A 21611-nucleotide genomic window follows, 5' to 3' on the forward strand; every position below is an offset into this window, starting at 1 on the left:
CACCTGGGAGAACAACCACCTCCATTTAATGAGGGAGGATTAGCCGGAAGGGATGTGCAAACAAAGAAATAGGCTCCTCGCCACTTCCTCATGAGAGTCTCATGCACCACTGAAACCTTAAGGGGCAAGTCAGACTTCTCAGCCTGGAGAATCTCAATTTCTCATTCTCACCATATTTTCCCAAATTTCTCGTGATTCAAATGGTGGGAAAATTTCCGCCAAGGAATTCCCAATCGCCAAGACTGAAGTCTGCCATCAACTTGAAATTTTATTCTTTCAGCTTCCCTATGAGTTGAAATGGTTTTAAATTGTTATCCATAATAATATATGGGCCATGTCCTCAGAAACCTATTAAAAACCTCCTCCTCATTCACACCCCCCACACTCCCTTCCCCCCTCTGCCCATCCCACTCCACTTTGCCCCACCCCCCCATAACCCCTTGCTGTGTTAGGTTGATAAACATGCTCCTCGGATGCTGCCTGACCTGCTGTGCTTTTCCAGCACCACACTCTTGACTCTAATCCACAGTCCTCACTTTCACTTGATAAGCATCCTGTGTAGTGGTTTTTCATACCTTGAGAGTTTGAGACATCCAAGGTGTAACAAGTCGCAAGACTGTATGCTCATTTTAAGACATGATTTGGAGATGCCAGTGTTGGACTGGGCTGTATAAACCTAAAAGTCACACAACACCAGGTTATAGTCTAACAGGTTTAATTGGAAGCACTAGCTTTCGGAGCGCCGCTCCTTCATCAGGTGGTTGTGATGAAGGTGCCGAACAGACCGGCTAAGAGATGGGCTGGTCCAACATTGATACATGTAACAATTAGCTGTTAAATGGATACCTAAATTTTAGTTGCTGTTTTGACAACAATTCAAATTTAACCAATTAATTTAAATTATACTCAGGATACTTAAAACCTGGTTTGAATTTACTGTATTGACAGCATTGGACCAGTGAGAGGGTACGATGTTGCCGGTATAACACCAGGGCATATTGAAAATTTGGTCAGAGCAACTGCCACTAAACAGTAGAACAACTGCCTTCGAGCCAGAGAGCTAACTGCCCATCTAACATCTTGCTCTCAAAGAAATAAGAAGGCACTCTCTATTAAAAGGTATCTTTTCCTGTAAAAATATTCACAGTAAATAGAAAGAAGATGACCCAAGGGGATTAGCAGATGGAAGATTGAAGACAGCGGAGAAGACAGAGACTGTGTGGACTTGAGATAATGTAATGTTTAACAGTTGTGTTATTGAAGCAGCATTTTTGTAGAGTTGGGGTCAAATAGTAATTAGTTAAGAAAAGGGCAGCTTGGATTTGTTAATAGTTTTGTTTAGTTTTCACTATTAAAATTAGAAAAATAAATTGTTATTTTTCTTAAAACAGTGGAAATTCAGAGTTCTCTTTCACTCACTCACACTTTTAGCAGATTATGATTTGGAGATGCCGGTGTTGGACTGGGGTGTACAAAGTTAAAAATCACACAACACCAGGTTATAGCCCAACAGGTTTAATTGGAAGCACACTAGCTTTCAGAATGATGCTCTGAAAGTTAGTGCGCTTCCAATTAAACCTGTTGGACTATAACCTGGTGTTGTGTGATTTTCAACTTTTAGCAGATTAGGAGGTGAGGCGAGCTTTTATTGGTATTTGGTTTTAATTAACAGATGGGTTCGACGTCTGTGTTGTAACAAAGATCTTTGTGTTTGGAGGTGAGGCCATCACAATAGAATGGAATTGTTGATGGGAGCCATTTCACCTTTATCTAATACCCATTGAGTTTCCTTGCTTCTTGTATCCTACTGAAACCTGGAGGAGATAATTGGTTTGTAAACTCCATTGCTTGGAGACTTTGATTCATCCTTAAACAATGAGTTGTATGAATTTCACAAGTGGCTGTGAGGCTCCTTCATTCAGGCATTGGCTGCAGATTCTATTGTTTACAGCTCAGATGCTGGAAGTCACAGAGTCCAAAGCAGAAACTCTACTCCAGTTCCCCAATACAGATAAATATCTCAAATCTGGAATAGTCTGACACTTCTATAATATTCCATGCATCAATTTTAATTGCGCAGAACTAAAAATAAACTTACCTGGATAATTCAGGCCGTGTTCACCCATACTACTTATGGGTTTCATTGCTTTGCACACAGATCTCTCCTGCACTCCAAGCGACCCATGACCTGAACTAAATGTAGCTCAAACTGTCAGATCCAAATTTGGGATGGCCTCAGTCCAGTGGTTGCTGATTTTGAGACACTGCCTGCATGTCTTTCTGTATAAAATTCCCTAATATGGCTAGGATGTTACTCCATTTTGTAAAAAAAGGGTATATTCACTAGTGTCCACAAAAGGGCTGTGCCTGCGGTGTGAAACTGTTGCACAGAGTTGTTACACCTCTCAGAAACATTCATCACACTAAAACATCATATTACTCTAAAATCACTGTAGAGAAAAACTGGCCACAATTACTTGTTTGAAGTCAGGTCTTTTCCAATCGATGATGTGCAGTCCAAAGCCAAATGTTGACAGAAAGAAAGTGTCCTTTTGGAGACTGAAAATGATTATTTGAAAGGTGAAGGCCTTTTTCTCAGTGATATAATTGATCTTTGCAATTGGAATTTAGATTACATGAACATAATGAGCAAGGTTTCAGTCACAAATTCCAGCCTGCACTATGGTCCGCTTCTGGAGTTTCTTACTTTCTCTATTACAGGAACTGGATGTTAGGACTGGCAATCACAATTTCAATCTAAATTGATGTAAATCAGGATAAAATCTTAGTTGAACGTTTATTTTCTAAATATTTGTGCTTAAAAATAGCAACTTAATTTCCCTGAAGCCAATGCTGGAAAGCATCAGCCCAGTTTCAAAATTTCTTGGATGGATATAGAGGTGGAGAAAATAAATATGAATACAGTAGCGCCTCGACTTACGAACTTAATCCGTTCCAGGACCCGGATGAAACCACAGGCTTTTTGCGTTCGTACCTTTGTTCATACCTTGAATTTCATTCATACGTTGAAGCAAACCTTTACGTACAATCCTGTTCGTAAACCGATTTGTTCGTGAGCGGGGTCGTTCATATGTCAAGGTGCTACTGTATTTAGGTTGCCAACTCATAGCCTAGACTGGGGTTCATCAAAGTGGGGGTCTGGACTCTACGTCTGCTCATGTTGAAAGTTTGGGCTCATTTTGAAATTTCTGCATCAGCAATGGAGATCTGACAATACTTACTCTCTAACAGACCTCCATATCCATCCCAACTACGTTCACCTTGCCATCCCCATTCTCTCAGTTCAGAGGAGTCATGGCAATTTTCAAGCCTCGAAATGGAGTTCAGTGGATTTAAATATTTGATAGCAATGGCTGACACTGACACTTTAATATAGGGTTGATGTTCTGTGCTTAATTAGAAATGCCATTACTCAAACTTTGGGTGTGACATTTATTTTTGGAGGCATTACAACATGGACAACAGCAAACTGGAAATATTTTACTTTTCACAATGGAAAGTAATATTGACTGCAAGGTAATACATGCTCAATTTTACCCTTTGGCATTCCCAAAAGACAAATACCACCTCCATGAAATGGAAGCCCTATATCCCTCCTCCAGTGACACAAATTTTGGAAAGGTGTGTAAATTATGTGACGGTTAATGCTAAACTTCAGGGGGACATTGCCTGGTGGAATGGGCAGAGGCACTATGGAAGAATGAGAAGTTTAAACTGACTAGATAAGGAGAAACTGTTCCTTTTGCCACGAACCACAGGATACCACCAGTTTCCTCCCACAGTCCAACATGTGTAGGTTAGGTGGGTTGGTCATGCTAAATTGGCTGGTAGTGTTCAAGGATGTGCAGGCTAGATGGATTAGTCACGGTAAAAACTACATGCGAGGTTACGGCAATGGTGTGGATCTGGATGGCTTGCTCTTTGGAGGGTCGGTGGAGACCTAATGGGCTGAATGGCCTCTTTCTGCACTGGAGGGATTCCATGATTCGATATTATTTTGAGGTGACTGGCAAAAGAACCAAAAATGACATCATAATGCTATTTTTTAATGTAGAGAATGCTTAGGATTTGGAATGCATGTCGGAGGCGGTGGAGGAGAAATATTCATAATAATATATAGCGCAATGGGAAAGGGTGGGGAGTGGGTTGAGTTGAATCACTCTTGGAAAGAGCCAATGTGGATTTACGGAACTGATTGGTTTATGTCTATGCTGGGACTATTTTGTGATTCTAGTTGGATCTTTAAGGTTCTTTGAGGCTGTCTGTAGACAAAGAGTGTCCTCCTAGGCTAATAATTCTTCTAAAACCTCTTCTTAACACCACCAAAAACAGGCAGATAGCTCCATCATGCTGCTATTTGTTGGACCTTGCTGTCTCAAAATGGCAGCTTCATTCATCAGCAAAACAAGAATTCATTGCAGTTGGAAGCACAGCGTAGAATCATACAGCACAGAAACAGGCTCTTCAGCCCAACCCATCCATGCTGACCAGGTTTCCTGAACTGCACTAGTCCCATATCCCTCTAAACTTTACCTATCCGTGTACCTGAAATCAATGCAACTGAAGTTATAGACTCATAGAATCCCCAGAGAGTGGAAAGAGGCCATTCAGCCCATCAAGTTTTCACTGACCCCCTGGAGGGCATCCCACACAGACGCAACCCCCTACCCTATCCTCGCAGCCTTGCGTCTATCATGGTTAATCTACTTAATCTGTGCATCATTGAACTGTGGGAGCACCCAGAGGAAACCCACACAAACACAGGGAGAATGTGCAAACTCCACACAGACAGTACCCGAGGATGGAATCAAAACCAGGTCCCTGGAGCTGTGAGGCAGTAGTGCTAACCACTGAGCCACTGTACCACCCAAAGCAAGACAATCAATCCATCATACTGATATACCTTCCACAACTGTAAATAGATGTGTGCATGAAAGAAGTTATACCAGGAAAAATAAATTATGAATCTATGTTCCTCTAAAACTTCATAAAAGGATTAGGCTTTAAACAATGAAATGTGTTCTAAAATACTTTTAGTTCAATTCAGTAAAGGACGGGATTAATGTTCGCGTGAGCCAGGACAGAGAAACAGAAAATGGACAAAAAACTTACAAACTGCAGTCCTTGATATCGGGCGATGGGAAAATCCTTCACAATGTAAGTTGGTGAGTATGCACAAGGCGGAAGGACGTGTTGCACTCTCAATGGATCAATCGGTGGAGCTAGAGAGGGAAAGAAAGCCCCACCTAGATTAGAAAGCACCGTAAATAAATAAAGACCAGCAACTTCACAGCAGTGACAATAAATACTGTCTGATGTAGCTAATTGCATTTCTGATCAACAAATAAAAGAATGACGGAGCATGTGTTCTCAATCCATACATCACATGAAACTGCATACTTACTTTGGCCTAGTCACAAAGGCTGAAATGAATTATAATGTAGTTGAAGATGTCAGATATATTTAACTGTGGAAACTGCAGTTAATTGCGCAGAGCAGGGAACTGGCACATTGATCAGTTCAATCATTTGGAATAATCAATCCAAGCCAGTCAAAGTAAACAAGATGACCAATAATGGGTATCTTTAACAGACCACACAAAGGTAAAGGTCAGACAGCATCTAAATGCAGCCTGAATGGAGAGCAGGCACAGGGCTGACATGACTCATCTGAGTCAATAATCTCAGTAAACTGTCAGATAAAGTACACAACTAACAGACAAAAACTGAAGAGCCACACTAAGCTGTGTTGTTGCTGATAAATTTGTGGTTTGTGTACAAAATTAAGAAGAAAGACTGCAAAGTGTTGCACTGACTGGTGCTACATGCTAAGCAATTGTACAACAGAAGCACATTGACCCGTTGTCTTGTATACAGCATTTCCTACTAAACTGAGTGCACATTGCCAAATTCACACCTTTGGCTTGTGGACAGTTCCCAATTATGCTTCGCTGTCTTGGATAAGTAGTCCCCTCTGAGGTTTAGTGAGTCAATAGTAGGTTTGTTTTCCTTCAATCATTGGTGTGGCAGCGGTATAAATAAATGAGTGAAAATAGACCATATTGTTGAAACCTTTCATCTTGCACTCATCAGAACATTTCACAAAAATACAAATTCAAGGGAAAAAACATTTATATTCCATGAGAGGAGAGTAAAGGTTGATTAGCAAAGTGGACTCTGATTGGCTGAAGTGGTGCCATGTGGATAGGCACCCATTAATGCTAATTGACAGTTAAAAGCTGGGCTTATTAAATTTAATTTATGTTAACAAAGCCTGGCAAAAAAAAAGTTAAGACAAAATGTACCTTCTTACAGCAATATTCAAGTTCTGTATGACCAAATGACTCAGTCAGGTAGAGTTGCCTTAGAACATGGAACATTACAGTGCAATACAGGCTCTTCGGCCCCTAATACATGAAACCAATCTGAAGACCATCTAACCTACACTTTTCCATTCTCATCCATATGCCTATCCAATGACCATTTAAATGCCTTTAAAGTTGACAAGTCTACTACTGTTGCAGGCAGTGCATTCCATGTCCCGACTACTCTCTGAGTAAAGAAACTACCTCTGACATCTGTGCTATATCTTTCACCCCTCAATTTAAAGCCACTTCCCCTCATGCTAGCCATCACCGTCCAAGGAAAAAGGCTCTCACTGTCCACCCTATCTAACCCTCTGATTATCTTATATGTCTCAATTAGGTCACCTCTCAACCTCCTCTAACAAAAACAGCCTCAAGTCCCTCAGCCTTTCCTCATAAGACCTTCCCTCCACACCAGGCAACATCCTAGTAAATCTCTGAACCCTTTACAAAGCTTCCACATCCTTCCTATAATGCGGTGACCAGAACTGTACGCAATAAGTTCAGACAGTCAGTTTAATTGGATCAAGTAAGTTTGTAAAGGAAGTCAGGTCTCCCACTGTCCTGTTCACGGCATAAATGAAGACAAAATTAATGCTAGTCCTACCAATGCAGGAGGGTTCTTGTGGGGCAGCAGTAGCATCCCCATCTCTGAGCCAGGGGTCCTGAGTTCAAGTCCACCTGTTCTGGAGATAGGTGTCATAACATCTCTGAACAGGTTGATGAGAAAGTATCAGAACATTGAAAAGCCTATCTGGTGCCTCCAGAGGGTACTGCTGAACAGGTGTCACGTTAGCTGCATCCAGACAATCAAAGTTCACTTCATTAACACGTTTGTAGAAGAGTTGCAAATGTTACACCCCTCTGTTTTAAAGAGGAGAGATGGATAAATCCTGTGATTACAACTTAACAGGACCACTGGAAAAAACAACTACAAATAGATTCTTATTGTTATGTCAAATGCCCCAACAGCAGGGCAGGTAGTGCCTGGACCTCCACTTGGAAGTGGGATGGCTGGCTACATGCAGTCAAAAGTTGTCCAGAGGTAGGTGGGGGCGGGAGCACAAGAGATTGACGTCCCCGCTGTTGCCTCACAGCATTTAATCCGGGGCACCATGTTTAAAAGGCAGCTGTACAGACAGACAGACAGACACTCCTGCTAATTCAGCAGCATCAGTCTGGTAGTGCGACCGGATGTATTGAAAGTTGTACTGCTGCACCACACAGCTGAGTTGATCCCTGGAAACTGTGGCCGCAACTGTCTGCTTTTTGTGAAGCATGTTTCAGAGTAAAGAAGAAGTAGTCGTCCCATGGTTTATGTCTCCCTGAAGGTTAACCTTGATGTCGTGGTGCCCAGCAATAGCAGCAAAAGGTGCTTCTTCGTGACTGACGTGTCCAGGAGAGATATTTAAAAATTCATTCAGGGTGTGTGGCCTGGGCCAGCATTTATTGCCAATCCTGAATTGCCCTTGCAAGGGTGATGGTGAGCTGATTTCTTGAACAGCTGCAGTCCATTTCATGCAGTTCCTCCATAAGTGCTGTCAAGGAGGCTGCTTTGACCCAGTGATACTGTGATGTATTTCCAAGTCAGTGTGGTGAGTGGCTTGGGAGGAAACTTGCAATTTGTGGTGTTCCCATTCATCTGCTGTCCTTGTCCTTCAAGAGAGAAGTGGTCATGGGTTTGGAAGGTGCTGTCTGATGAGCCTTGGTGAATTTCTGCAGTACATCTTGTAGATGGTGCACACTGCTGCTACTGAGCATCAGTGGTGGAGGGAGTGAATGTTGTGGATATGGTGCCAATCAAGTGGGCTGCTTTGTCCTGGATGGTGTCAAGTTCCTTGAGTGTTGTTGGAGTTGCACCCATTCAAACAAGTGGGGAATATTCCCATCACACTCCTGACTTATGACTTGTAGATGATAGCTGGCTTTGGGGAGTCATGAGAAAAGTTATTTACTGCCTACCTCTCACCTGCTTTTGTCGTGATAGTACTTATAAAACTAATCCCATTCAGTTTCTGGTCAATGGTAACCCCCAGGATGTTGATAGTGAGGAACTCAACTATGGTAATGCCATTGAATATCAAGGAGTGATTGCTAGATTCTCTTTCGTTGGAGGTGTTCATAGCCTGGCATTTGTGTGGCATGAAAATTACTTGCTACTTGTCAGCCCAAGTCTGGATATTGCTCAGATCTTGCTGCATTTGGTCATACACTGCTTCAGTGTCTGAAGAGTTGCAAATGGTGCTGAACATTGTACAATCATTGATGAACATCCTCACTTCTGACCTTATGATGGAGTGAAGGATCATTGATGTAGCAGCTGCAGGTGGTTCAGCCTTGGGCACTCCCCTGAGGAACTCCTGCAGAGATGGCTGAAGTTTATCATAAGATAGAACCCCTACAGTGTGGTAGCAGCAACTTGGCCCAACAAGTCCACACCAACCCAATTCCCCTACCCTATTTGTCTACATTTCCCCTTACTAATACCGCTAACCTACACATCCCTGAACACTATGCGCAATTTAGCATGGTCAATTCATCTCATCTGTGCGGGAGGTAACCTACGCAGATATGAGAAAAATATGCAAACTCCACATAAACTGTCACCCGAGGCTGGAATCGAACCCAGGTCCCTGGTGCTCCACCTCTTTGCACCTCTGACCTCCACTTAATCCCTTGCGCTCTCCACTACGGGACCTCTCGGTCAAGAGACTCATCTGCCGCAGGTCTGAACTCTACCTCTCAGCTTGATGACTCAACACTTAGAATCATAGAATTATACAGTAAAGAGGCCCTTCAGCCCATCAAGTGTGTCCTGCCAAAACTACAATAAACTGACACAAGTCCCACTTTCCAGCCATGGTGTTAAACGTTATGACATTTCAAGTGCAAATCCATGCACTTTTTTTAAAGGTTGTGAGGTTTCCTACCTGAACTAACTTTCCAGGCAGTGCATTCCAGCCTTCCAGAACAAAAGGGTTTCTTTCTCAAATCCCCTTGAAACCACCTGCCTTTCACTTTAAAATTGCACCCCCTTATTATTCAACTGAGGGGAACAGCTGCTGTCTATCCACCCGGCCTATGCCCCTCCTAATCTTAGGCACCTCTAGCAGGTCCGCCCTAAACATTTTCTGCTCCAAAGAAAACAACTCGAGTTTATCCAGCCTCTCTTCGTAGCTGAAATGCTCCATCCCAGGCAACATCTCTGTGAATCTCTTCCGCATCCTCTCCAAGTGCAATCATATCCTTGAAGGACACATTCTCTACACACAGATAGTCAACCTGGTGGGAATAGTTTCACGATTAGGCTTCGGGTGACTATTTGGTGAACACGTCACAGCACTAACAGAGGGTGTGACAGCCATGGTCCCTGACAGTCTGAGTTTCACACCGATGACATGCCTCTGAACGGGCCACAAGAAAAGCGACAGAAATGCAAAGAGGTGCAGTGGAACATCTGTCACAAGCTCTGTGCGGTTTTAAACAAATAGTGGAGGAGTTCATCTAAACTATGGGGTGGCACGGTGGCTCAGAGGTTAGCACCAGGGTCTCAGGTTCGATTCCGACCTCAGGCGACTGACTGTGTGGAGTTTGCACATTCTCCCTGTGTCTGTGCGGGTTTCCTCTGGGTGCTCCAGTTTCCTCCCAGTCCAAAGATGCGCAGTTCTGGTGAATTGGCCATGCTATATTGCCCATAGTGTTAGGTGCATTAGTCAGAGGGAAATGGGTCTGGGTGGGTTACTCTTCGGAGGGTTGGTGTATACTTGTTGGGCCGAAGGGCCTGTTTCCACACTGTAGAGAATCTAATCTATGGGGTCTTCCATGATCAGGTTGGCAACCGTTGCGGAGACTCAGGTCCAGCAGAACTTATAGTGGCTGCTGGATGTCACTTAGATCGGTATCTTGTCACTTTAGCCTTGGATATTGTACACCATTGGTGAAAGAGGTACATTCTACTTCTCAAGTAGGAGAGGCGAGATCATGCAGCAACAGGGAGGGAAAGCAGTCCAATACGTGAAGCCAACAGGAGTACAAATACATCTGCTCAGGACACCCTTAAGCAGGCCCCTTACCAGCAAAGGACGTACCTGGAAATGGGGCGTAACAGATCCACCTCAGTTTCTGGTTTTGAGGTGGATAGGAGAGGCACCAAAGATATAGGAATAAAACAAAAACTCCTTCCAATGGCACTAATGTGGCACAGGTGCCCAATCATTCCGTGATATTGCAGGTTTGCCTTTAAATATCAAGTTTTGGGCACTTTATTATTCTGTGCTGAATGATCGTATTATTGGGACTTTTGAAACCACATGATGGCTCTTAAGGGCTTAGTACCTCTTTTAAATAATTAATGCCTGGCATGTGGGTTATCGAGATCCTACCTACTGTGGAGCCTCAGATGTTGTGACAAATTTGAGCTGCTTGGAATATGATGGTCTCCAAGTTTGTTGACCATTATAAGCTGGCAGAATTGGAACAGATAAAACAAGCATCTCTTCTCTCAGTGAGTCAAGAGTCTTTGGAACATTCTTTATCAAAAGTTGGTGGAAGTAGAGTCCTTGAGTATTTTAAATGGAGATGCAGATTAGTTCTTCATAAGCAAGTGGGTGACAGATTGTTTAGGTTAGACAGGATGGGTAAAGAATGACAGATTTCCTCCTACTGATAACACCATGGACGTAACTCTTTGAGGCGTACTGGTATACTGGCCATGAGGCATAACACAATTCAAAGAATCATTTAAAGCACAGATGGAGAAGGTGGTGGTGCTTTGGTAATGTTACCAGACTGGCAATCTAGACGCCCAGGCCAATGTTCTGGAGACATGCATTCAAATCCCACCACGTCAGATGGTGAAATTTGAGTTCAATAAAATCTTCAATTAAAAGCAACAGCAATCACTTAACCACTGTCCTTTAACAAAACATCGGCTCACTAATTTCTTTCTTCTAAAGGAGGAAATCTGTCATTCTTACCTGGTCTGGCCTACATTTGATTGTCCTCTGGGCAGTTAGGAATGGCCAATAAATACTGGCCTCGTCAACCTTCCCTACACTCCATAAATGAAGAAAGAGAAATGGAGGATCTTTGGCCTAGCAAAACCAAGTTGTCTTCATTTTACCTCACTGTAAAGAGCAAAATATATTCTACACTCGAGAAAAAAAATCTTCTTCACTGCAATTTGAAATATGAGATGGTTATTTTATATTTTTGAGCACCTGCTTAGAGAAACCTGCTAATTATTTTTGATCAAAATTTTAGACAGTGAATGGTTGAAAGCAGACGTTTTAATGACAATGAGTCAAAGTTGCAATTATATTTAAATTATATGGTTCACTGACAGCTTTTAGTTTAGATATGTTTTTATTTTGATTCCTATTAAGTTATCCTCTGATGTTTCTATTGCATTTGAGTGTTAAATTAGCAGTGTAGGAGTTATTCAAGAATGTTATACTGATAAATGTAAGACATTGTAGAGATGATTTAATGAGTAATGTGGAAATATTACTATACGCTACAATTGAAAAGCTTTGATGAAATATTAAATGTGGCTGAATCTTAACACCAACAGTACTGAAATGGTTCATGTCATTTGTCTGGATATGGCAGATAAGGGGAAATGAATGCCCTGCTTTATGGACAAGGACCTTCAGGTCCTGCTGGATAGGGGGATGGAGAGTGACTGGCAGAGGAGACCACAAGTCACTTCCAAGTCATTGCCGTCAGAGCTACCTGGAGGAACGCCCAGCAGTGTAGGAAGAAGGTCAATGACCTTCTCCACCTCACCAGGAGAGGTCCTACCATCTCTCTGCTATCTCAAACTCACTTTCTTTCTCTCTCTCTCTCTCTCTCTGTTGCTGTGTACACCTTCCACCAAGCCTAATGCTCTACCACTCCCACCTTCACATGCAACATCTTCCCTTACTCCCTCTCACCCACTGAACTGTCCCAAACTGTTAACTCTGCATGGTCTCTGTGCTGCCCACTCCCTATTCACTCGGGACTCCTCACAACCTTCTGCCCACCTGCACCAGCATTCATAACTGTGCTTCTCACTCAATCCCTCCCTTTCTCTCATTCCGGGAGAAAACAGCCCACAGTGAGATGGAAAGAGCCAAGGAGGGTGATGGAGTGCCTGACCTTTGCTCGACACCTCACCCTAATAAGGAGGATATCCTGACCTTGTGATGGATTAAGTGGGAAGCAAGTTAGCCAAGGGAATATAAAATGGGAAGATGCAACATTGTTAATTTTGGAGGGGAGAACAGAATTTTATTTAAATGGAGAAACACTGCAGAAAGCTGCAAGTCAAAGGGACTTGGGGGAACTTGTGTACTAGTGCACAGGGCCAGCAGCTACTCAGGAAGGCTAATGGAATGTTGACCCTTATTTCAAGCGGATTGGAGTATAAGAGTAGGAAAGTCTTACAACAACTGTACAAGATGCCGTTGAGACCACATCTGGAGTACTATGAGCAGTTTTGGTCCCTTTATTTAAGGCGAGATTTCATTTCATAAGAGGCTGTCCAGAGAACGTTGACTAGAGTGGTCCCTGGTATTGATGGATTGTCTTATGAGCAAAGGCTAAACAGCTTGGGATTCTACTCACTGGAGTTTAGCAGAATGAGAGGTGATCTCACTGAAACATATAGGATTCTTAAGGGTCTTGACAGGGTCAATGCTGAGAGGATGCTTCCCCTCATGGGAGAGTCTAGGACCAGATGGCAGACTCTTAGCATAAAGGGGTACCAACTTAAGACTGAAATGAGGAGGAATTTATTTTCTCAGAGGGTTGAGTGCCTTTGGAACTCCTTGCCATTGAGAGGTGTGGCAAGGCTGAGTCCTTGTGTACATTTAAAGCTGAGGTTGATTCTTGCTCAGTAGGGAAATGAAGTCTTATGGGGAAAGGGCAGGAAAGAGGACATGAGCAGTGTTGGATCAACCAGGATCCTACAGAACGGTGGAGCAGGCTCAAAGGGCAGAATGGCCTACTTGCATTCCTACTCACTATGGTCTTGACTGACCTGAGTAGCTGAATGACCATGCACCGACCAATAGGCTGATATTGCATTGATTGATTTACTGTGACTGGACCCCCTGTCTGAAGTGTATCTCTCGATCTGGCTGAGAACTACTCCCCTTAAACATTGAAACATGGCTATTTGCTTGAAGCACCACAGATGCCACCGGCAGAGTGCCATACAACAATAGACCTACCTCTCTGACTGATGACTGCTGAAAACCATGACATGCCTCCTAGCTTTGTGTATGCGCTAAAAGGCAAGTCCAAGTTGGCAGAACTTGCCCCTGCTAGCTCTGGATAAGCGCTGAAAGGGAAGGAAAAGCAAAGCAAGGCAGGGGTGCTGTGAGCATCCTGATGTATGGTAAGGAAGCAAGGAAGTGGCTGTGAGATGCAGTTTGTTCTAGTCTGTGAGCTGGGCATCCGTCCCTGTGCACAAAATGCCCTTGCATTTCAGTAATAGTTGTCCTTGCACTCCAAAGTGCAGAACTGCCCTGTAAGTGGACCAGCCATGGGTCATGAAAATGTGGAAAGGCTTGCACATATCAGATGCCAGGGTCCGTGGATGGAGTGTGCCTGTGGCCATTGCTCATGACATATACCCTGAGACATCGGTGCCCAGTGTCCAAGATGGTGGTCTGGAGAATTAGTGGTTAAATAGAGTCTTTCATGTTGAGAGTACCCGGCATCTAGTTTCTCTCCAATGGATGGCAACATGTGAACGTGCGTGTCGATGAGATGTGATTAGATAGTAATGAGGGTGATGATGAGCATTAATCCCTGTTAATAAGGCACTTGCTGCTCTCTAGCAAGAATCTTACCTCGACTTCTGGAATTTAGTTGGAAATGTCACTTGTTGCTCCCAATGTTGAGAAATGCCCTCGCTTGACATCTCACTCAAGTTGGCGAAAATGGGTACTGCAGATGCTGGAGATTAGACAATAGACAATAGGTGCAGGAGTAGGCCATTCAGCCCTTTGAGCCAGCACCACCATTCATTATGATCATGGCTGATCATCCACAATCCTGCCTTATCCCCATAATCCTTGATTCCACTATCTCTAAGAGCTCTACCCATCCCTTTCTTGAATATATCCAGAGACTTGGCCTCCAGTGCCTTCTAGGCCAGAGCATTCCATACACCCACCACTCTCTGGGTGAAGAAGTTTCTCCTCAACTCTGTTCTAAGTGGCCTACTCCTTATTTTTAAACTGTGTCCTCTGGTTCTGGCCTCACCCATCAGCAGAAACAAGCTTCCTGTCTCCAGAGTGTCCAATCCATTAATAATTTTATACATGTCAATCAGATACCCTCTCATCCTTCTAAACTCAAGTGTATACAAGCCCAGTCGCTCCAATCTCTCACCATATGATAGTCCCGCCATTCTGGGAATTGACCTCGTGAACCTACACTGCACTCCCTCAATAGCCAGAATGTCCTTCCTCAAATTTGGAGACCAAAACTGCACACAATACTCCAGGTGCGGTCTCACCAGGGCCCTGTACAGCTGCAGAAGGACCTCTTTGCTCCTATACTCAATTCTTCTTGTTATGAAGGCCAGCATGCCATTAGCTTTCTTCACTGCCTGCCGTACCTGCATGCTTGCTTTCATTGACTGAAGTATAAGAACACCTGGACTGATGTACACCTAGAACACCTTTACCTAACTTGACTCCATTTAGATAGTAATCTGCCTTCCTATTCTTGCCACCAAAGTGGATAGTCACACATTTATCCACATTAAACTGCATCTGCCATGCATCAGTCCACTCATCTAGCCTGTCCAAGTCACCCTGTATTCTCATAACATCCTCCTCACATTTCACCCTGCCACCCAGCTTTGTGTCATCAACACATTTGCTAATATTACTTTCAAAGCCTTCATCTATATCATTGATGCATATTGTAAACAGCTGCGGTCCCAGCACCGAACCTTGTGGTACCGCACTAGTTACCGCCTGCTATTCCGAAAGGGACCCGTTTATCACTATTCTTTGCTTCCTGTCAGTCAGCCAATTTTCAATCCAAGTCAAAACCTTGGCCCCAATACCATGTGCTCTAATTTTGCTCACTAACAACACGGGCTATGAAGTGTGAAGTGTGGCCAAATTGAGTCAAGATTAGAGTAGTGCTGGAAAAGCACAGCAGGTCAGGCAGCATCTGAGGAGCAGGGAAATCAACATTTAAGGCAAAAGCCCTTCATCATGGTTTTTACCCAAAACGTCCTCAGATGCTGCCTGACCTGTGCTTTTCCAGCACTACTCTAATCTCACTCAATTTGGCCACACTTCACACTTCATAGCAAGTGTTGTTCAGGGCCTGGGAAGATTCCACCCTCTCTTCTTCTCTTCTCAAAAGCCAGACTTGCTGAGGTTTTCCAGCATTTTCAGTTTTTATTTCCAATTTTCATCATTCACAGTAATTCTGCTCTTGCTTATCCATTTTAGCATGTAAGGTGTATGACTGCGTTTTACACTGAACAATGTAACATTGAGTATTTCAGTCAATAATTTGGATGGTATTAGTGAGTATTACAGTGAGCAGTGTAAGATGCATTAGAGAATGTTGGATGAGTTGTGTTAGATCCCTTAAAGAACGTTACAGTGAGTAATGTCGGATATATTAGAGAGTGCTACTGAAGTGTACAATAAATATATTGTAGATTTTATAGTGAGCATTGTAGTACATGAGAGCATGCAGTAATCAGTATACAGGACAATCTTGGTTATTCAAACGTCAATTATCCGAATTTCAGATTATCCGAACAAGACCTCAAGGTCCTGTAAAAACATTATCCATGATCCGAACAAAATACTCCCCGCCTCTCTCATTCGGATAATCGAGGTTGTTCTGTATTAGAGATTTAAGTGGGCAGTGTAAGGCTTATTAGAGAAAACTACAGCAAGGATGCAAGATACACTAGGCTGTGTTACAATGAGCATCAGCAGTAATGCAAACATTTAGTGCCCCATCCGTAATTGTCCTGAAGATGGTGGCGGCTGCCTTTTAAGCTGCCATAGTACCTGGGCTCTAGGCACAACCATTGTGTTGCTAATGGGAGTTAGTTTAGGTTTTTGACCCACTGGGTACGAAGAATCAATGATATTACTCCAGGTCAGAAAGGTGTCTGGGTGAGAAGGAGACTTACAGGTGGCAATGGTCCTATGTATCCGCTGTCCCTGTCCTAAGCCTAAACCTTCAAGGTATAAAGAATAGGGAGATTGGGAAGTATTATCAAAGAACAAGTTGCTGCACTGGATGATTGTAGATGGTACACACTACTGCTGCCATGCATCCAGTAGTGGAGGAAATTCACCACATGGACTTATATATGTATAAGTGAGAGGAAAAGTGTGCGCGTGGAGGAGTGGTGGGGCGAAGTGAGTGTGTGCGAGAAGTTGTGTGCATGTGTACTTGTGGGGTCAGCTGTCATGTGACATGAACCCATGATCCCGGATGGCCTCAACCAGGATCTTGGGTTCTTGTTACACTACAGGTGACCCCATAAGTACAAATACAGACATACTCTCAAACATGATCACACTCACATACTCCCTCTCTCATACACATGCTGTCTCTCTCTCTCACACACACACTCACACACACACACACACACCATCTCATAGGCATATACTCTCTCACTTGCACACAAACTCTATCAAGGATATAGACACATATGCTCACACACACTCTTTCCCTCTCCCTCACACGCATACACACATATGCACATACACATGTAAGTCTATGGGGTGAATGAGCATTTGCAGATTTGTATTTGCAGATACATTATATTTTGTTCAAAAAGCACCTAATCTGGAGACAGTCAGTCAATGTGATATTTTATAAATTCCTACTTTGGAAATAGAACCAATCTGACTCAAGGTTGGGATACAGACAGATTCTAACCTCACACCTTTAATGCATTGTCTGAACTGAGTGTCACTTTTTTCTATATACTGATAAAACCTTAAGTTATCTTGGGCTGTGACTTGAAAGAAATTCTCTGATTTACATATTAATCAACTGAAACCTGCACTCTCATTCTAAGTGACTAAAGACTTAACAATCTAGGTTTGTTCAATACGTTGCATCAGTAGTATGACACTTTGATTTTTACTATGACCCTGCCCCACTCGCTACCTGATAAAGGAGCAATGTGCCGAAAGCTTTTACTTTCGAATAAACCTGTTGGACTATATCCTGGTGTTGTGTGATTTTTAATTTGTCCACCCCAGTCCAACACCGACACCTCCACATCCTGATAACAGAAAGTTAAATGACTTTGGAGAAAGGTTTCGGGTGGATCAGAGATGTTGTTTATGGCCCTCTGTTGATGAAAATCTTCAATTTGAAAAGACAATGGGGCCTCTGTTTCTGGCCTTGATTTTCTGTATCCACACACTTAGGTGGTCAGAAGGAAGAAAAATTGTGAGCATGGTCTGAGAGTGTTACGAAGAAGGACAAGGGTCTTTCAGTATTAGAGTGATCAGCACAAGATATATCAGAGAGTGTAGTAGTGATCCGAGCAGGGTATGTCAGAGAGTGCTGCAGTAAGCATGTATGATGTCTAACAGTGTGTTGATGGGATGATTCAGATCACATCAGGCAGTAACACAGAGAGGGGTGTGTGACATTCAGTGAACTGAGCAGTTGGTGCATTTTTAAACAAAGCACACTAGCTGGAAGTGGAGACTCTTGTGTTATGACTCCTGTGTTATAGATTTTATGAGTTCTGTCTAGATCTTTTAATATACCTCTACAAATATAATATCACTGATTATATATTATTCATGAACTATTTTTAGCACCAGAGGACTTAGCAGCTCTTATTCGAGCTATTTATGGCTGTGCTTAGTGTCATTATGCACAATATAAAGGAAGTCTTCGCTTGGTAGCAGTTATTTACTGTAATATCTTGAGTAGATCCTCTCAATCTGCCATTTCTCATTAGAAACATGCTCAGGTTTTGACATCTAACAGATGTAAAGTAGTTTGTGATTTTGGTGGGTTCAAAGGACAACAGGCTGCTGACATAAGCATTTATCCATGATCAACAATGGTATAATTTTTAAGACGGTGATCTCCTTCACTCAAAATCACTTTCAATATGAGAATTCATTTCTTAACAACGAATAATCGCAAGGCTGTCCAAAATGATTTCAACAAAGACAACTGAACCTGCAGAATGCATATTCAGGACTGTTCGCAAAACTTTCTTTTGCAGTCGTAGGACTCAGTTGGCTGGTTAGCTCAGTTGGCTGGATGGCTGGTTTGTAACACAGCGTGCATTCTATTCCTGCACTGGCTTAGGTTACAATGAAGGACTCTCCTTCTCAATCTCTCCCCTCACCTGAGACATGTTGACCCTCACGTTAAACCACCACCAGCGCCTCTCCCTCTCTAATGAGAGAGCAGTCCTCTGGTCTAGTAAGTGCATAACAAACTTATGCTTGCCTTTATTAGCCCTGGGAAAATTGAACAATTTCTATTTTGCTGACGCCAGGTTAATGTCACCATTTTTGTTTCTTTGCACTAGACATATCGTTCTGTTCACTGTCATCGGTCATATCCAATAGGCAACCTCATTCATCATGCTCTGGAGTGTGCTTTCTGTGGTCCGATAAGCAATAGTATTCCTGAGTGATGTGGGCAGCCCACCTTTGTTTTGTAGACTGGCTACTGATGCCACCTCATCATTTCAATTTTAGAAGACTCACTAAAAGCATGGAATGGAGATGATACACAACTTCTGCGAATAATTAACTCTACACAGAATAAAGAAATGTAGGTCTCACAGTGAGAAATGCTAAATTGTTAAACTCTCCTGCAGTGAAGGCAATAAATATGCAGCTTACAAAACCTCTGACTCCCCTCCCCACACTAAGCTCCTCAAACTAGCTCTCACACACCCATTCAGAACATAACAAATACAGCAACACCAACAACTTCTATTTACGTAGCACCTTTCATGTACTTCACAGGAGCATTACAAAGTAAGTCTGACACCAAATCACTTCAGGAGATATTAGTGTAGATGAACAAAGCTATGTTTAAGAAGCTCTGACAGAGGAAAGTGAGGATGAGGATTATTGCATTGAGTCTTAGGTAGGGAATACTAGATGTAAGGGCCTCAGCAGCTGAAGGCAGGACAACATAAATTATATCAGGGATTCTTCAGAGGTCAATAGTAGAGAGCACAAATATCCTGGAGGGTTGTGAGGTTGGAGGTAATTACAGAGATAAGGAGAGGCAAAAGTCACTGTGGTTTCTGAATGGAAAAGTTTAAACCAAAGCATTGCTTAAACAGAAGTCAGTGTAGATCAATGAGAACAGTGTAATATCAGAATGGGTCAGAACTGAATTAGGACAAGGTCTGCAGAGTTTTACATAGTCTCAAGATTAAAGCAGTGGATTTGGGAGGGAACAGTACATTGAAGGGCAGTGGTGAAGAATGGGGGTTTGGCTGGAGCTAGAGGTACCTCTTGTCACCCAGCAGCCATCCACTGTGAAGGTGTGGAGGCATTCAGAACTAAGGCAGCTGAGGGTGGCAGAGGATAACAGCATCATGACAGCTCCCTGGAAACTTTGCAGGATCCTCTTATGGTGGTTGCATACCAGCTGCAAGTCAAAGCAATTAGCAAATAGACTTGGCCAGTGCACAGGGACCTTGATCACCAAATGGATCCAGTCATTCAACACCCTAAACCTGAGGAAATCCAGTCTTCAAAACAAAGCCTTCAGACTTCCAGGCTTGACTGGCTGCATCCTTTTTGACTTGATGGGATGTTCTTCATTACAAAGCATTTGTGGCCCGGCTAATACAGCTGTGGGCTCCTGAATGTCCACCACTTGGAGTAGTACAGCAGGCAGCTCGCTAACACATTCTCCTGGACAATTAGGGATGGGCAATAAATGATGCTCATATCCCATGAATGAATTTAAAAATAAAAGTTGTCTTCCACGAGGGCGCACACATTAGCGAATATCTGACCAACAAAATCTCCAAGATAACTGCTGCAAGAAGTTGCTTTCCTCAGCATTCGCCTCACCCTGTGACTGGCCCATTCACTGTCAGCTCTCCCTTTATACTATTACACCTCTAATGCTTATTGAAAATTTACCCACTTTTCTGAAATAGTCTGAATTACTGTGGTAAGGAGTAATCATTTTTAAATTCAGTCTTTAGCTAGCAAAACAGAGAGAAGTGAGGAAAAAATGACAACTAGTCATCAAAATCTATCAGAAAAGCAGTTGTAAAATGTCTAAATGGGTTCCAATCCATATCTAACGACACAGAAAATGTAAACAGAACTCACTCAGAAAGAAGGTGTCCCTGGGATCTGGTTTGAGCATATCAGCCGCATGTAACTCTCGGCGTACTATCTTGTTACCTCCAGCATGACTTGCATGGGTTTGTGGGATATGATCAACACTGTTCATCTTCAATGACGATTCATCTATGATTAAAAAATGAATTTGCACACTCAGTATGCACAGCTGGAAAAACAATATAGTATTAAGGACATGGGAAGCAGAAGTTATCAGCAATTAGCAAACACATAATTGTGCTGCAGACTTGTCAATCATAAAGAAATATTTCATTTTAATTTGATCTGATTTATTATTGCCACATGTACCAAGATTCAGTGAAAAGTGTTGTATTGCATGCTAACCAGACAATCATATCTTACATAAGTACATCAGGGCAATAGAACAGAATGCAGAACATAATATTACAGCTACAGAGAAAGTGCAGAGAGAGGTCAACTCTGACATATGAGAGGTCCAGTGAGGAAGGAGCTGTTCTTGAATCTGTTGGTATATGTTTGCAAACTTTTGTATCTTTTTATTGTGGAAGGTGGCGGACAGAGTATAACCAGGGTGGGAGGGGTGTTTGATTATGTTGGTTGCTTTCCCAAAGCAGCGGGAGGTGTAGATGGAGTCAATGGAAGGAGGTTTGGTTTTTGTAATGGACTTGGCTGCATTCACAACTTTCTGTAGCTTCTTGTGGTCTTGGGCAGAGCAGTTGCCAGACCAAGCTGTGATGCACCCGGATATTATGCTTTCTATGGTGCGTCTATAAAAATTGGTAAGAGTCTTTGCGGACATGCTGAATTTCCTGAGCCTTCTGAGGAAGTCGAGGGGTTGGTGTGCTTTCTTGACTGTACCATCGACATGGATGGACCAGGATAGACCGTTGGTGATA

At 42.8% G+C, this 21611-nt stretch overlaps 1 protein-coding gene across 3 annotated transcripts in view; it reads right to left on the bottom strand.

Annotated features, from left to right (window-relative positions):
- Positions 1-21611, bottom strand: part of LOC122557945 (N-acetyl-beta-glucosaminyl-glycoprotein 4-beta-N-acetylgalactosaminyltransferase 1-like) — a 727525-nt gene that overhangs the window by 87237 nt on the left and 618677 nt on the right. For all 3 annotated transcript variants that reach the window (XM_043706193.2, XM_043706196.2, XM_087996738.1), the window contains 2 exons: positions 20722-20862; positions 5134-5243 (listed from right to left, as the gene is read on the bottom strand). In XM_043706193.2, coding sequence (XP_043562128.2) covers positions 5134-5243; positions 20722-20862 — 251 coding nt within the window. The remainder of the gene's footprint in view (positions 1-5133; positions 5244-20721; positions 20863-21611) is intronic.

Source organism: Chiloscyllium plagiosum, unplaced genomic scaffold (genome assembly GCF_037043375.1).
Source record: "Chiloscyllium plagiosum isolate Xiang-an unplaced genomic scaffold, Cpla_swu_hap1 HiC_scaffold_18, whole genome shotgun sequence".
NCBI lineage: Eukaryota > Metazoa > Chordata > Chondrichthyes > Orectolobiformes > Hemiscylliidae > Chiloscyllium > Chiloscyllium plagiosum.